General features: G+C 37.7%; 1 protein-coding gene across 5 annotated transcripts in view; it reads right to left on the bottom strand.

Annotated features, from left to right (window-relative positions):
* UNC79 (unc-79 homolog, NALCN channel complex subunit) overlaps positions 1-18,595 on the bottom strand; it is a 267,633-nt gene that overhangs the window by 118,985 nt on the left and 130,053 nt on the right. For all 5 annotated transcript variants that reach the window (XM_043922505.1, XM_043922506.1, XM_043922507.1 and 2 more), the window contains 6 exons: positions 10,681-10,871; positions 9,872-9,995; positions 9,203-9,343; positions 6,503-6,724; positions 4,303-4,530; positions 654-795 (listed from right to left, as the gene is read on the bottom strand). In XM_043922505.1, the coding sequence (XP_043778440.1) occupies positions 654-795; positions 4,303-4,530; positions 6,503-6,724; positions 9,203-9,343; positions 9,872-9,995; positions 10,681-10,871 (1,048 nt within the window). The remainder of the gene's footprint in view (positions 1-653; positions 796-4,302; positions 4,531-6,502; positions 6,725-9,202; positions 9,344-9,871; positions 9,996-10,680; positions 10,872-18,595) is intronic.

Here is an 18,595-nt window from a genome sequence, read left to right as displayed (position 1 = left end):
TAGCCTACACAGAGCCTATAAGCAAACTAGAATGAGGGCATCCCTCCTCCCAGCTGTGGGCAGAGCCAGCCAAGTAGCTTCAGAGTATGACTTGGACAGCTGCTCACGGTGAGCCCATGCAAGGTCCCAGCCAGAGCCCTGGGGCGCAGCTTTGCCACCCCTCTCCAAAAGCACTGTGCTTTGGCCAAATGACCTGAGTAACTCTCAAGAGTGCTGGCACCCTCCACGTGGCTGTTGCCCAGTCGCTCAGGCGTGTCTGACTCTTTGTGACCCCATGGACTGTAGCACGCCAGGCTTCCCTGTTCTTCACTATCTCCCAGAGTCTGGCCTTCCAACCTTAGCTCACAGCTACTTCTCCATAGAGAACACGATTCACTGAACACGACTCAATGTGGAAATGCTGCCTTCACTAACAAGGTGGGTTTTTGTCGCTCACAAGCTCCTATTACCAGAAACATGCTCAGGGACTTCTGGTCTACTAGAAGCACGCCCTGGATCTGTTCACTTCATAATGTTGACAGAAATGGTTCATGTGCCATGTACCAGTCTGAACTTGCCCAAGTCTAGAGTAGTCTAAGCAACCCAGGTCGTAAAAGTTAGTGCAGATGGGGTGGGATGTGCCCATCACTCCCAATAAGCCACAGTCCACCTACCAGCATGTTCCATGGGCTCGGTGCAGTTGCCAGGGTTCTCCTCATGCTTGTTCGCTGGATTCTCCTCCTCCTCACCTTCAGGGCCTATGATAAACTCTGGTCTGGAAGAAAGGAGGCTATCCTCAAGGCTGTCTGTGGGCTCCTGAAACAAACATGACAAGCAGCCGGATGAGCAGCCCTTTGGGGATGTGAAGTCCCTCTTAGTTCAACAAAGAGAGGTGAGCACCTGCTGGTCCCAGGCCCTGTGCTGAACCCGGGGGAGCAAAGGCACTGCCTCCATAATGGTTATTGGCATAATGGTTAAAGGGCATTTAGATCAGCTGTTTTCTGAAACATTTTCATTAGCTTAAAATAAATATGGAAAAAAAATCTTTAAAACATTGTTAAACTTCCTAGGCTCGCTTTCTCACCTCTGCTTTAATTCCTGTGATTGTCTCAATCACCTAGTAATTCCAACCCATGCTCATTTTGCTCAGTAACAGTACTTAATTAGCAGAGAATAATAAGGGGTTCACGTCAATATGTGTGTGTGTGCTCAGTCGTGTCTGACTCTCTGTGACCCCATGGACTGTAGCCCACCAGGCTCCTCTCTCTGTCCATGGGATTTCCCAGGCGAGAATACTGGAATGGGTTGCCATTTCCTACTCCAGGGGATCTTCTCAATTCAGGGGTTGAACCTGCATTTCTTGTGTCTCCTGCATTGACAGAAGAATTCTTTACCACTGCACCACCTGGGAAGCCCTTACATCAATATATTTGGATACAAATACTGGTGGCTGGGGGAAGTCAAATTTTTCGGAGCAAGAAATTTCTATAATATGCGAGTTAAAGAGAGCTAGGTATGGCAGCCCAAGTGTTCATTAACAGATGAACAGATAGACAAAATGTAGCAAATATATACAATGGAATATTATTCACTCTTATAAAGGAAGGAAATTCTGATACATGATACAATATGAATGGACCTTGAGGACATTATGCCAGGCTTCCCAAATGGCACTAGTGGTAAAGAATCCACCTGCCAATGGATTTGATCTGTAGACACGGGTTTGATCCATAAGTGGAGAAGATCCCTTAGAGCAGGAAATGCCAACCCACTCCAGTATTCTGGCCTGGGAAATCCCACGGATAGAGGAGCCTGGCAGGCTACAGTCCACGGGATCACAGAGAGTTGGATGCAACCAAGCATTTGAGCACGAAGACATTATGCTAAGTGAAATAAGCTGGTCATAAAAGAACAAATATTGTATGATTCCACTTATATGAGGTATCTATAGGAGTCAAAGTCATAGAAACAGAAAGTGAAATGGTATTCTCCAGAGTTAAGAGGAGGGAGAAATGAGCATTATTGTTTGATGGGTATAGAGTTTCCGTTTTGCAAGATGAAAATATTCTAAAGATTGGTTATACAACAATGTGAATATACTTAATACCACATCTGTACATCTATATACAGATACATGGCAAGCTGAAAAGTGAGTAGAAGAGATTTAAAAAGGAAGAGAGAGAGAGTACATGCTAGGTATGGCCACTATTTAAAATATCCATCTCTAGTTATCCTCCTATTCCAGTTTTATTCTTTCTTTGAAGTTCCACCTTCAAATATCCTCTTTTAAAATCATCCTGTTTTAGGAGAAAGGTTGGGGTGGGGGGAGTTTGGGATTAATATATACATTTTACTATATATAAAATAGATAATCAATAAGGACCTACTGTAATAGCACAGGGAACTCTACTCAATATTCTATTACAACCTGTATGGGAAAAGAATCTGAAAAAGAATGGCTATATGTATATGCATAATTTAATCACTTTGCTGTACACTTGAAACTTGAAACAATGCTGTAAATCAACTATACTCAAATATAAAATAAAACTTAAAACTTTTTGAAAATAAATAAATTTTTTAAATATCCTCTTTAACACTTTAACCAGTAAAAATTTGAAGAATTACTTGATTGCCAGCTCAAAGCAAGAAGGCAAAGATGATTGATGGGGTACACAAAGGGATACTGATGAGATACAAAAGAAAAAAAAAATCAGAGCTAAAACGGTGTCTAGGAGGGTTCTGAAGAATATCCTTGCCAGCTTCAGTTTTGATGAGACTGGCCCTGTTCCTAGGTTACCCAAAAACAAGATGTTAAGTCAAATTACAAACTGAGTTCCATAAAATTGGACATGATGCATATTGACTCTTCTGCATATACCCAGTAACTCACCTGTCAGTCTCTGTAAATGGCAATATCATCAGTTCCCAGACCACAAAGCATGGATTTGTCCTCAATTTTTCCATCTCTGGACACTAACTAGGGACTTCCCTGGCAGTCCAGTGGTCAAGACTCTGCACTTTCACTGCGGTGCGCACAGGTTCAATCCCTAGTCAGGGAACTAAATCCTACATCCTGCACAACACAGCCAAAACAAAACAAAAAACAAAACCACTAACCAAACCCCAAGTGCTGTCAATTCTCTTCACCACCACCATCGCGACCTTAGTTCAGGCTGCCCTGTTTCTTCCCTGAGTGACCAATTAACCTTCTGACTAGGTTCCTATTCCAGGTATCCAAACCCTCTCATCTCTCTCCTCCACTGGCAGAATTTCTCAAATTCATCAAATGATAGCAGCACCCTGATTAAAACTCTTCAGGATTCCCCCATCGTCACTGAGATAAAATCCATAATAGATGTAAACTGTATTCCCAATGAGTTTACAAGACCATATCACAGGAATAGTACATTGTGACAAGTAAGACTAATGAGCTACATGGGCTGAAATGTATCTAAAAACTGAAGAAACACTTTACTGCATGTATACTAGACCTCAAAAGATTTTTTCTTTTTTAAAGAAGTCACTTTCTACTTAGACAAACACTAGCGGAAGAAAAAGAGAAGATGTGGAACACTGGCTCGAATGATTCAGGTTCATCCACCTGTGATGGTATGAGGGTGGTGATGTGTGTATTTAAGATGGTAAATAGCCCAAACAGGGAATAACTAATATATGAAGTAGCTAATTTATGACATATATTAGCTAGTCCCTACTTAAACAATTTTCTTAAAAAGCAGAAGATGAAATGAAAGCTTTATTGATTGTTGATAGAGTCAATGAGTTTTACACACTGAGGCTACTCAGGAATTTTCATGTCTACATCCAACCTACCTACTCAATATTTTATGTGTATATTTTGTAGTATTCACTGCTATCTAAACTTTGTAACAAAACATTATGATAAAATTATTTCAAGAATACCAGTAAAATTCATTTTGCTATACAGTAGAAACTAATACAACATTGTAAAGCAACTTTAGTCCAATGAAAATTAATTCAAAATATTAAATTGTTGACAGGATGAAAAAAAAGAATACCAGTACTGTGTTGTATTTATGAAAACTGTATGAATAAATATGTTGCAACCATAACTCAAGATTCAAGAATTCTATCTCAAGATTTCTGTGTAAGATAGCTCCATCTCATATCTATTACCAGGAGCCTGAGCTGGTGAAAGGAACAGGGAAACTTTATTTTAACACAATTGCACATGTTACCCGGCATGAAGCACAAGGTAATACTGGAGAAGACTCATTCCACCATCTACGGCAGTCTTGACTACTATTATTCGTGCATCATCTCATTTCTTCAAGTGCTTACCACCAGTCGGCTTTCTTCTTTGGGAGCCAGTCTCTCCAGGAGTTCACAAGCAAGCTGATAGCAGAGAATACTAGATTGACATAAGTTACACTCAATTGCTTTTTCTTCCTTCTGGCAGGTGTGGGAACCCCCCCAGGGGGCTTGGAAGACATTGTTTATAATGGAAATAATGTCCTTTGATAAGCTGTGCTCAAAACCCATTGTGATCCCATCATCTTGCAACTCCATCTGAAAGATATCAAAAAAAGGCCAAAAAAAAAAGAAGGAGGAGTTTGATCCTTTTGTTCAATACTCTATTAGCACTCTAATTGGGGATAATTTTCACTAACTGATGACAATATATTAAATTATTTAAAGATAATACAGCTTGCAGACCATGAATATAACATTGCTTTCCATGGACTCTTCCAAAAAGAATATATACATAATACAAAATAATGGAAATTATGTTTAAATTCATGTAAGACATTTAAAAGAGGGTTCTCTGTTAAACCCATCACTTTGTGAGATGTTAAACGTTTAAATAATGCTGCTCCTCACCCAATGTCCAGATCTTGGTTTCTAAATACCTTTATCTACTAAAGGAACCAGAACTCCTGGAGAAATGGCTGATTCCAGGAAAAATGTAAAATAAGCCTGGAACATTTTAACATGCAAGACATTAAGGAAGTGTTCACAGAATGATGGGTGTATGTCAAAAGAACACAGAAGCCAATTTGAAGGGCCTCCCATTGGCCAAATATGAGTCTCAAAATAAATAATTACAGTAATGGATTTTAGCTCACCAAACAAAATAAGAATCCATGAGTATATTTGGGTATAAGCAGATTAAACAAATAAATATCAATATATAAATAGGAGAGAGGGGGAACCTGCTCCTTCAGTAGAATTCCAGGTAATAAATTAGAAGAAATGATGGAATTGGAAAATTATCATTTGGTAACCATCATAATAAAAGTTGATTCAGAAGTAAATCATCCATGGATGCTAAAACTAGGTGAAAGCCTGATGAGAAATGGGAAATCAGTCTTAAAGTAGCTCTCTATAAGTTAGTTACTAATTACAAAGGGGTGAGTAGTGACTTTGTAGTAGAGAAATCTGGCAGAAATCACTTTAACCAAGTAATCACCAACTGAAATGGGACATTATCATGTCATGTACCTCCTAATATCAGACACTGAAAACAACGTAATATCAAATCTGTAGTATGACTGACAAAAGTGCTAAACCCAAATTGATTCATAAGGAAACATCAAACTCATATTGAGAAATATTCTATAAAATAACTGGACTGAACTCTTCAGAAATGTTAAGAATATGACAGATAAAGGCTGAAGAACTGTCCTGAAATAAAGAAGACTAAAGGAAAAATCATTGCAATGAATGATGCTAGATTAAGTCCTCAATCAAAAATCACTTTTTTTTTGCTATAAAGATGATATGATTATTATATCGATTTTAATGAATAATTTCTGTAAACTTTATAATAGATAATAGTATTATAACAATATTAATTTCCTGATTTTGACAACTGTATATAGTTCTGTAAAAAAATGCCATTTTTTAGAAAATACACTCTAAAAGATTTAAGGATAAAAGGATATCCTGTGTGCAACTTACTTTCAAATGGTTCATTAAAAAATTCTATAATTAACACAAACATATATAGACTAAGAGAGAGAGAAGAGAAATAAATGTGATCAATGTTAACATTCAGAGAAGTTGGGGGGAAAGTACTTGGGAATTTTTTGTACTATTCTTTCAACTTTTCTGCCAGTCTCAAATTATTTCAAAATAAAAAATTAAGAAGAAATGTTCCATGACCAAAGCCTTTTATAAACTTCCCTGTTAAAATTAGCTTCAAAAATCAATTCATATGAAAATCAGCCCATCACTAGAGTTATACCTTGCTCTTTGCCAAACTAGAATTATTCAGTTTGTTCACCAAGTTTTTTCAACAGAATTGATTCTAACAATGCTAAAATTCATATCCACTCTCATATGTCAACATCATTGCAGATATTCATACAAGTATTTTTCAGGCTGTTTAGAAAATCCCCATAGAAGTTTGTGAAATGTCCTGAGTAATACTGTATCATTTCAGTAAATGTGAAGATGCCCAACACAAAGAAAGAATCACTGTTCAGTGCTTCCCCTCATTCTTCACCTCTGAACTAAAGGAAGTTCATGCTTCAGCTACCTGCTTCAGGAGAAGATCAAACATGAGGATGAAACAATTTAGATTCATTTCATCATCTTCACAATCAAAGTCAATAGTCCTTCCTCCTTGGTGTCCAAAATTCTTGAAAGGACTACGAAATGGACTACGCATAGGACTCCGAAATGGACTCTGAAAAGGACTATGAAATGGACTCAGCATATTGTGCTGAACTCGTCGACCAGGATCAGAGGCAACACTCACCTAGAAAAAAGAAAATTAACACATATAAGTGAACTTATAGAAGCTCAAATGGCTATACAAAATACTTGAGGATGCTGTGGAAGGTACTTCCAGCTGTCACACTGATTTCCTCCCCTAGCCAATGGAATTACTACCTCCAAATCCTATGCATCTTCTCAAAACATAAAAATAAGAAAGAAAATCATCCAAACTTTCTAACTGTCAGGTGAATGACACATCATCACCCTGAAGAAAGAAGGCAGCCTCTTTGCCATTATACTTTTCATCCCACCAACATTTCCAACTAAACTAAATTGTCTGCATCTATCTAAAACCATAACCTGAACAATGACAACTTCCAGAAGTAAAGCATTGCAAATCACTTTTAGAATCATTAGCACAGAATCTCAGATTGACTGGTAAAAGAAGAATGGTCTCTGACAATAATAATTATTACACTATCATGAGATAACAATACATCAAGCCTATTGTAGCAGTTATTTTCCATTTGCAAACGAACTCTTTCCCCACAAAAGGCCCTCACTGCTCTTTTCTGTCCTGTTCTATGCCTAAGGATGCCAAGAACTGAGTCTCTTCTGGCCCTATGGCTTCCAGTTGGGTTCAGTCAATGAGAGGCACCAGCAGAAGACCTGAAGTTGGCAGAGAGAGAGGCAGGAGTATTTCTCTCCACCGCCTGCCTCCTTTGATGCTACATTTCTGCAGTATCTCCATTCTCTCCAGTTCCTCTAGCCAGCCTTACCCTATAACTTCAGCTGCCAAAAGGCCCAGGAACACTTTCCCTTGTTCCTTCAAGCATAGGCATATAAAGGTTTCCTAGTGAACTACTGCTGGCCTCTGGGTGTCTCACCGGCCCCCTTAACCTTTCCCATAACTCTATAGGCCAAGTATCCATTAAAGACTCTTCACTGAACGTCTGGGATAAATTCTGCAGCAGGACCCTGACTGACATACCTGTACATCATTCTCAAGTCATATTTTCTCTCTTTAAAATCTCTCTAATAATCAGAAAGCTCTTTGAACACCACATTTAAAGTAAAAAAGAAAAATATCCCATTAAGAATCAGAATACCTGGATCATGATAGTGTTATCTATGGCAAATCATTTCAGTTCACTGAACCTCAGGTTAAGTAGTTGTCAAATGAGGATAATGAGTTCTTTCCAACGGCCTCACACAGTCCTCACACATCTTCACATGTGATGTCATCACATGTGAATACACTACACAGTATAAAGTGCTAATCATGTACTGTAATATTAAAGGTTACCAAAGAAAGAAATAAAATATAAATATTGGACAGCTGGTTCCTATGAGGCACATGAGAAAAGAAGTAATGATTTTTTTTTTTTAAGTATTTTAAAAGCATTAATCCTATGAATATGATGGTATTATAAAATATCATTAATTCTTGCCTGGAGAATCCCATGGACAGAGGAGCCTGATAGGCTACAGCCCAATAGGGTCACAAAGAGTTAGATCCAGCTGAAGCAACTTGGCACACATGCACATAAATGTCACATAGAGATTAAATTCTCTGAATGGCTCTTATGAGCATCATGAGTTTTCTTGATCATTGACTATTAGAGGCTAAAACAGTTTTTTAGAAATAAAAGCAAATTTAAATTTTTTAAAAATTGTAAAAGTTTTTAAAAAGCACTAAATACAATCTATGATCCCATGATTTTGTTATGTTCTCTAATCCCCAGATAGCAGGTAGAATGGCTGGAGGGTTGTGGTATACAGCAGGGAAGATCTTTTGGAGAGGCTAGACAGAACTAGAGGACCAGAACAGTCCTCACCCACCACCAGTTGATAGTTAGCCTCTCCAAAGCTGATCATGGTCTGGGGATGTCAGCACAAGAGCAGAAACTTTATCAGGTCCTCCATAGAAAAGTTATTATAAACACCCAACAGCTTCCATATGCTTTAGATCAGACTGTACTGACTTCTGTCATCCTCAAAGGCACAAAGGGATCAATAAGATGGGCTTAGTTAGTTCACAGTGACAGTATCACTCAGTCACCACTATAGTTGATCATTTTTTCCCAAAACACAGTAGAAAAAAACATACAAACAACAATATCCAAACTCCTCATTCCCAAAGTAAAGCACTGATCTGCCCAGTACCTGGTAAAGAATTCTTCTTCACCAGAAAACCAAAAAAAAAAAAAAAAGGCATAGTACCCCTACAAGCTACTGTTTTGGTTTATCAAGGGGAGAGATAGCTAACAGAGATGTGTAGGAGAAAAACTCAAAGGAATATGAAAACTCAATAACTGATTATAGAATATATCAAATATATCTTAGATCGATGTTTTCTGTTATTCAGTGTGCTTAAAAGGTTAATAGAGTGAGTGGGATAGGATAAAAAGGCATTTCCAAAGCAGTTTACGATGATGCCACTTTAAGGCCCACTATAATTGACAAGAGTTTTCAAAATCTTAACAAGTAAGACAAAGACAATTATGGCAATAATTACCCTTCGAGCTGCAAGGTTCCCTGCCAGTTCACTGACTCTTGATTTTCTTTGATTTGCCAGTTCTTTGACAGAATTAACTCCATCAGAAAACATACTGATTAATAGCTGAAGTGGAACCATGATGTCTAACTCCGATAATACCTGGGGGAAAAAAGGCATATGTCCCCCCAAGACATAAACTTTAAAGCTCAAAAAAACTACATTTAACATTTTCCTAAAGTGACATATTGAACATAAGGACATTAGCCTCACATATTCTATCTGCAGTTGTCCTCAATTTTATTCTATCTGCAGTTGTCCTCAATTTTTCATACTAAAAAATTCCAAGCTATCATCAAATATTCCCACTCCTCCACCCTCCACATTGGATAAATTGCCATGTTCTTTCTACACTTGATCTTAGCCAAAAGGCCGAGAAGCGATGCCATGTTCTTTCTAATAAAACTTCTAGTAAAGTATCTCCTGACTGTCCCCTTCTTTCCATGTCACTCTTGTTGCCTTGGTTCATTGCTTTTCTCCTGAACTAGTATAATCTGCAAGCAATCTGCAATTAACAAACATACAGATTTACCGATTCTTTGCAATAACTCCCTGCTGATCTACCTGAGGGGCTGAAGTTCATAAGCTAAAAGCTATTGCCCAAAATGATCAAAAGTATCATTCACTTACATGAAGCCACAGTAAAGCTTGTTCCTGCACGGAGGAAGGATATCCTGTGAACCGACAACTAATAAAGCCAAACATCTCTTCCATTGAAAAAGGTAGAGGGCAAAGCTCAATGTCAAACATTTTGCTGGAAAGCAGAGCAACAAAGGTAAATGACCAATGGGCATATATTAGGGTTTACTGTTGTCTTCCCAACTATATCTTATTTGGGGAACCAAACATTTTAGATTAGCCTGAGTTCTGAACTGTTATTAGCATGTTTCATTTTACTGTAATAGCTTATGTCTGTAGAATAGCTATAAATAATTCCTATGGTTGTTAATAACATTAGTGTTCATATTTATATTGGGTTTAATAGAAGGCATTGCATTTTCTAAGAAACTAGAGTTGCTCCTCAGCATCTTAAAACATTGTCCCTTTGTACTTTTCCAACTTTATCCAAATCATAATTATATTTGAAGATAAGCAATGTTTTTATTATATATTTTATTTATAAACAAACAATATCTATTTATTATCCCATCAGAACAAAATCCTTTCTGAACGATTACAGATCATCTTGCCACAATTTACAGCAATCGCTGTTCAGTCTCTTAGTTATGTCCGACCCCAGGGGGTTGCCGAGTCACATGCAACTGAGCGACTGAACAACAACAAAAATTTCAATTTGAACATTCCAATTTCTCAATAAGCTTGTAAAAATTCTATGAGATTATATAAAATGCTTAGCACAGTGCCTGGCACACAGTACATGCTTCATAAATGCTAGATATCGTTAGAATTACGGTGACTTCATTAAACTACTTACCCACCTTAATACTTCCCTGAATTCTTTTAACTGATTATCTGGGACTTCTGTTCTGATGGCTTCCAGCCATTCTGGCATGATGCACTCCCACACAGACTGACTGATCACATTGTAGGGGATCAGGCAGAGGATTCTGTTGAGACCTTCCTTCAGCTGAGTCACTGTGCTACAGGATTTATCCCAGTATCCACCAACCTGATAGGATTTCCACAGCCACAGGGGAAAAGAACAAAATGCACTCATTACATTTATACCCAAGGAAATACTAAATGAAATGGGTACAAAGAAAGACCACAATCCATTACATCTGAAATCTGTGCCAAGTATATTGAGCGAGGTTTGTAAAAAAACTACAAACCACCAGGATCCCTTAGTTTCTGAAAAGAAAATAGTTGCAAATAGATCCAAATACTGACCAGAGACTGAATTTGAATTATTTTACTGCAGATTTTCCAAATCGCCTGTGCATTAAAATTCCAAAAATTTATTCTTAGAACAATGAAGTTTTATTTCTAAGGTGTGACAAATCCACTGCAAATATGTGCAGTTAAACTTGCATTTCAAAGGAACTTCTACCACCATAGAAGGATTTCTACCACCGTACTCTTTGTACTGGAGACTTTTCATCGTGGAAAATAAAGTGGCAGAGAGTACTCTTTTTTTCCTACACTGCATATCCTGTCACAGTTTTTTTCCTAAGAATGTTCTAAAGCTGGTTGAATCTATGAATTTAAAAAAAAATTTTTTTTTTACTAATTAAGATAGGATGTTAATTTTCTAAGGCAGAAAATCTTAAAATCACAACTTGAGGTTCTGTTTGTAATTCTGATTTTAGGTAAATATATATTACTATTATCAAAGTAACAAAGGGTTTACTGGTCCTCTATCTTTACCATATAACACAAAATTTGGGAGAAACTATATTATTTTTTCCTTGCAGTTTTACTGAGTTATGATTGACATACAGCAGTATATAAGTTTAGAGTGTGTAGCATAATGATTTGACTTACATACATCATGAAATGATTACTACAGTAGATTTAGTGAACAGCCATCTCTGGAGGAAGGCATGGCAGCCCACTCCAGTATTCTTGCCTGGAGAATCCCCATGGACAGAGGAGCCTGGAGGGCTACAGGCCAGGGGGTCACAAAGAGTTGGGCACGAATGAGCGACTAAGCACAGCACCTCGTGTAGATACAAAATAAAAGAAATAGGAAAGTATTCTTTCTCTTGTGATGAGAACTGTTAAAATGTACTCTTTTAACTTTGACATAAACAGCAATGTTAATTATATTTATCATGCTTTTACATTATATCCTGCTATTATAACTTAAATTTTCTACCTTTTGACTGCCTTCATCTAATTCCCCTTTCCCCCACCCCCACCTCTGGTGACCATAAATATGATCTTTTTCTATGAGTTGGTTTGTTCCTTTTTGAAGTATGATTGACCTATAGCACCATGTTAGCTCCTGTTACACAACATCAGTTCAGTCCAGTTCAGTCACTCTGTCGTGTCTGACTCTTTGTGACCCCATGAAGTGCAGCACGCCAGGCCTCCCTGTCCGTCACCAACTCCTGGAGCCTACACAAACTCATGTCCATTGAGTTGGTGTTGCCATCCAAACATCTCATCCTCGGTCGCCCCCTTCCCCTCCTGCCCTCAGTCTTTCCATAGTGATTTGACATTTCTATACATTTCAAAATGATCACCACAATAACCTAGTTATCATGTCATCTTGTAAAGATATTACATAGTTGCTGACTCTATTTCCCCTACACTGTACATTTCATATCTGTGACTCATTTATTTTGCAACTGGAAGTTTATACCTCTTAAACTTCCTCACCTATTTCTCTCTTCCCCCTAAACCTCCTCCCCTCTGGGAAACACTGTTTCTTCTTTGTATCTACAACTCTGTCTCTGTTTTGTTATGTTTATTCATTTGTCTTTTAGGCTCCAGATATAAGTGAAATCACTCAGTACTTGTCTTCCGTTGACTTATTTCAGTTAGCATAATGCTCTGTAGGTTTATCCACGTTGTCACAAAAGGCAGCATTCTTTTCCATTCTTTTTTATGGTTGAGTAATATTCCATCATGTATGTACCACATTTTTATACATTCATCTATCAATGGACACTTAGGTTGCTTCCATGTCTTCTCTATTGTAAATAATGCTGCAATTAATATAGGGGTGCATATATCTATTTTAATGGCCAACAGTGAAGTTGCTGAATCATATGATAGTTCTATTTTTAAGTTTTCTGAGGAATCTCCACACTGTTTTCCATAGTGGATGCATCAATTTACATTCCCATAGACAAGGCACAAAAAATTTCCTTTTCTCCACATCCTCATCAGCACTTGCTATTTGTCATCTTTTTGGTAACAGCCATATTGACAGGTATAAGGTGATAGCTCATTGTGGTTTTGATTTGCACTTCCCTGATCATTAGTGATCTTGAGCATCTTTCCATGTGTCTGCTGGCCATCTGTATGTCTTCTTCGAAAGAACGTCTATTCAGGTTCTCTGGTCAATTTTAATCAGATTTTCTTATATTGAGTTGTTTGAGTTCTTTGTATATTTTGGATATTAACCCTCTATCAGATACACCATTTACAAATATCTCCTCCCATTCAGTATGTGGCCTCTTCCTTTTGTGAAAGTTTCCTTTGCTGTGCAAAAGCTTTTTAGTTTGATGTAGCCCCATGTGCTTATTTTTGCTTTTGTTTCCCTTGTTTAAGGGGACATATCTAAAAAATAGTATTAAGACTAATATCAAAGAGCATACTACCTATGATTTCTTTTAGACATTTTATGGTTTCAGCTTTTACATTTAAGTCTTTAATCCATTGTGTATTTATTTTTGTATATAGTATGAGAAAGTAGTCTAATTTGATTCTTTTGCATGTAACTGCCCAGTTTTCCCAATATCATTTATTGAACAGGCTGTCTCTTCCCCATTGTATATTCTTGCCTCCTTGGTCATAGATTAATTGTCCCAAAACTATCTTACTTTAAATGAATTCAATTTTCAGTATTTAATTTTCATATCTAAAATTCTACATCATTAAAACAAATCAATTCAATTTAAATTTCAAGTATCTATTTAGTATCACATTGGCCAACATCCTAGATGCCTGACTAGATGTTTTCAGGAAGTGACTGTATTTCTGAGATTGTTGTTATTAGGTACGTAGAAGAGCTAACACTGATAATGCCCAGACTGTTGGAGTATCATTACTGAGGTCCCTTGGGCTGTTTAATTTATGCTTAAGTCATACAAAGGCCTATTGGTTTTGAATCACATTTTGAAACAGATTTACCTATGAAGATCTTAAGTTGTCAGTGACCAGACAGTGGATCCTTTGATTTGGGAAAGTTTTTATTTTTAAGAAGATTCTAGAGAGCCCTCGCCCTAAATAAATGTTCTCTTATCAACTATGGGAGGACCAAGCCGACAGAAACACACACACACACATAGTCACAGCTAGCCTAAAAGACTCCCTTAACATAATCCAAGAACAGAAATCAGATTTAGAAAGAAAATTAAAACCCACATCCACCATAAGCCCCCCTCTACCATGTCCCTCCTACGAATGACCCAGTTGGAAGTTGACATTCAGAGCCTGGTAGGAGACATTATTAAGGCCTTCCCTCAGAAGCTTAATTGGGCTAAAATAGAACGATCTACTCAGAGGAATACAGTCTAAAACCTTTGTCATACAATTTATAAAAAATATTACAAAGGCACACAGCTCTAAATTTGCAAATCTCAGTTCATAGGAGTCTTTTCCAATTTAGTTGAAAATCTAGTCCCTGATATAATAGAAGTTAATTCAAAGTAATGGGGTTGGGTGGGCAGGCCAGCTCCTTAATGTTATTATTGAGGCTGTCATCTAATGCTTTGAAGAATTAAAAATAAGTGGCCTTGCCTTACTGAGTATTTACAAAAATGTAACTGTGATTCTAGAAGAATCCCAAAGCTCATCTATCTTTCTTACCAGTCCCAAAGCCTCCCCTATTCATCTCAAGATGCTTACAGATATTATGAAAAGTCAGAACAAGGAAAAGGGACTTTCCCGCCCTTAAGAAGAAACACTTAAATAGTAATTGCCTTAGGCCTCAGCTTCCTCAGACAAGCTCCTTTGAGCCCTCTTCTCAACTGAGGCCTCAACTTGGACCTGTTAAAAACTTCAGATTCTCAACACGAATAATTTTTCCACCTCCAATAAATCTCCTCCCTCAAAATACCTATAAAATCTCAGTGCTACCGAAAGAATCTGTTTGTCCCATCCAAAACATTTTAATAGACAAACATGTCCTTGAAATGTCCTTAGATTGTTATTTTACAAAGCTGCATCCTTTCTCTCCCTCTCTGAGACTTAAGTCTTCTGCCATTCAGCACTATCTTCTCAAGGATCTGAGAATCATCTCTATAAATGCAAATATTCAAGGACATAAATGTGGCTCTCAGCCCAAGAGATGCCTTGCTTTTACTTGTACTATTGCCTCTTGTCATAAAATAGGAGAAATTTATTTCTCCTCCTGATACGCATCAATTAACACTCCTCTTAACAAACCCCCAATGCCTTTTTCCTTAGCACTCTCCAGCCTTTAAAAAGTAACTTTTTAGTCAGCTGAAATAACTATCTGAGGTTGAATCATAGACTCCATAAGATTACATATGAGGGCAAATAAAAAAGCTCTTAAGGGTCTGCCCTACAAATATTGATTAAAAGTTTTATCCTTTATATGAAGCTAACAATTTGTTCCATCTTCTAAAAACATAATTTGAACAAAAGTAAGGCCAAGATGAGAATCCCAGGGACGGCGGAGCCTGGTGGTCTGCCGTCTATGGGGTCGCACAGAGTCGGACACGACTGAAGCGACTTAGCAGCAGCAGCAGCAAGGCCAAGATGAAAACAAGCTCTTACATATACTAGTGAGTTTTGTATTACTATGATAGTCTTTGCTATAATGTCTGTATTTGTAAGTAAGTGTTAATCACTCAGTCGTGTCCAACTCTGCAATCCGATGGACTGTAGCCCACCAGGCAGGTCCTCTGGCCAAGGAATTTTCCAGGAAAGAATACTGGAGTGGGTTGCCATTCCCTTCTCCAGCGGATCTTTCCAACCCAGGGCTCAAACCCAGGTCTCTTGCATTGCAGGTAGATTCTTTTTATCATTTGAGCCACCAGGGAAGCCCTTATGTACTTGGGTCCCTTATGTATATGTTTTTATATGTATGGTATGTATATACACTATTTTCTTCTTCTGGATGGCTTTGCCAAATTAAGTTATTAAATTCCTTAAAAGATTTCTATTCTCAATAAGCTTTCTAGGAAACTAAGAGCTTATAAAATTAAATATTCCTAAAACCCTATGTCAGCAGGAAGAAGTTATAGAAGACGGACTTTTCTCCCTAATCCCATAGATACGAAATGACGTTGGACAAGTGGGGATTTGTAAGCAGCTTTTTGGCCCTTTCCTGTTTGTCTATTTGTTTTACGAATGAGATCACGCAGCAATTTAACCTAATTCCTGGCTTAATGCTTTCCTGAAAGTACACCATGCTTTGCCTAACCTGTTGATTCCTTTCCCAGATTAAAAGAAGTAAGAATGAAGAGCTAAGTAGTTAAAGAATGACTAGCTTTCTACTTCCAGCAGCCCCCAAGGCAGATCCTACAGGCAGATCACACAAGTAACATACCATCTGAAGAGTCAGCCAGTCCGCACCCAATGGAGAATGATGCAGAACCCAACCTCCTGCCTTGATCATTCACTGAGAGTCTCTCCCCTTTTTCCCTTTAAAAACTGTCATGCAGCATACTAACACATATATATGGAATTTAGAAAGATGGTAACGACAACCCTATATGCAAAACAGAAAAAGAGACACAGAAGTACAGAACAGACTTTTGAACTCTGTGGGAGAAGGTGAGGGTGGGATGTTGCGAAAGAACAGCATGCATATTATCTATGGTGAAACAGGTCACCAGCCCAGGTGGGATGCATGAGACAAGTGCTCGGGCCTGGTGCACTGGGAAGACCCAGAGGAATCGGGTGGAGAGGGAGGGGGGAGGGGGGATCGGGATGGGGAATACGTGTAAATCTATTGCTGATTCATGCCAATGTATGACAAAACCCACTGAAAAAATAAATCAATTAATTAAAAAAAAAATAAAAAATAAAAAAAATAAAAACTGTCATGGCTGGTCCCACCTAACACCAGTCAGAACAGCCATCATCCAAAGTCTACAAATAACAAATGCTAGAGTGGGTGTGAAGAAGAGGGAACCCTCCTACATTGTTGGTGGGAATGTAAGGTGGTTCAACCCCTGTGGAAAACAGTATGGAGATTTTTCAAAAAACTAAAAATAAAATTACCATACGGTCCAGCAATCCTATTCCTGGACATATACTCAGACAAAACTGTAATTCAAGAAGATATATGCACCCCTATATTCACAACAGCACTACTCACAATAGCCAAAACATGGAAACAACCAAACATTCATCAATAGGTGAATGGATAAAGCAGATGTGGTACATATAGAAAAAGGAATACTGCTGGTGGTGGTTTACTTGCTAAGTCGCGTCCAACTCTTTGTGTCTGCCAGGCTCCTCTGTCCATGGGATTTCCCAGGCAACAGTACTGGAGTGGGTTGCCATTTCCTTCTCCAGGGGATCTTTCAGACCCAGGGACTGAACCAGCGTCTCCTGCATTGCAGGAAGATTCTTTACCAACTGAGTCACCAGGGAAGCCCACGATGGAATACCACTCAGCCATAAAAAAGAAATAATACCATCTGCAGCAACATGGATGCAACTACAGATGATCGTGCTAAGTGAAGTAAATCAGAAAGTGAAAGACAAATGCCGTATGACATCACACATGTGAAATCTCAAATGTGGAAATATGGCACAAGTGAACCTATCTACAAATCAGAAATAGGCTCACAGATGTAGAGAACAGGCTTGCGGTTGCCAAGGGAGAGGGAGGTGGGAAAGAGAAGGACAGGGAGTTTGGGAATAGAAGATGCAAAGTATTACATCGGGTGGATAAACCACAAGGTCCTACTGTAAAACATAGGGAACTATATTCAATATCTTATAATAAACCATAATGGAAAAGAATCCTAAAAAAAGAATTTTCACATGTGTATAACTGAGTCACTTCGCTGTTGAGCAGAGACTGGCATGACATTATAAATCAACTGTACTTCAACTAAAAAATTAAATTAAAAAAACTGTCATGAAGGAGCAGAATCTTCCAATTTGGTATTGGGAAATGAATTTGCTTTCTCCCCAGATTGCTGGCTTTTCTAATTAAAGCAATTTTCCCTTTCCACCAACATTTGCCTCTCAAGTGTTGGTTTTTAAATGGTGATCAGCCAAATCTGAGTTCTGTAACAGTTTGTGTAAATCTTTGATAAATAAGACTATTTTAATATTGTTGGTTTGATAAAAACAGCTGCATCTTCTGAGTTACCAGCACTGAGTCTGATATGAACACAGTTTTTATTCTACATGGGTTTACTGGTCAAATAAGGTAATATTATATTTACTAGATGTTTACATTATAAGACAGATTTCATTTTAATCAAATTAAATTATTATGACAAGCTTTATTTCAACCATAATTGTGTTTTATGACATATCTTCTTAGAAGTAGTTTCCAAAATCTTTTTCATAACCTGAAATTAAATTTATATTAAGTTACATGAAAGATGTTCATTGAATATCCAGATCATTTTTAAATAAGTTTAATTTTATCTACCTTTGGCTTCTTATTTTTACAGAGATGCTAAAATTATTTGAATCTGCTAATAAATATGTTCATTTTGCCATACTGAGAAATTACACTATGAGGAAGCATATCCAGTAGAAGTTATGATAGAGGTTATCAGCACT

Source organism: Cervus elaphus, chromosome 13, assembly GCF_910594005.1.
Source record: "Cervus elaphus chromosome 13, mCerEla1.1, whole genome shotgun sequence".
Lineage (NCBI taxonomy): Eukaryota > Metazoa > Chordata > Mammalia > Artiodactyla > Cervidae > Cervus > Cervus elaphus.
This window is presented reverse-complemented; position numbering and strand designations above follow the sequence as displayed.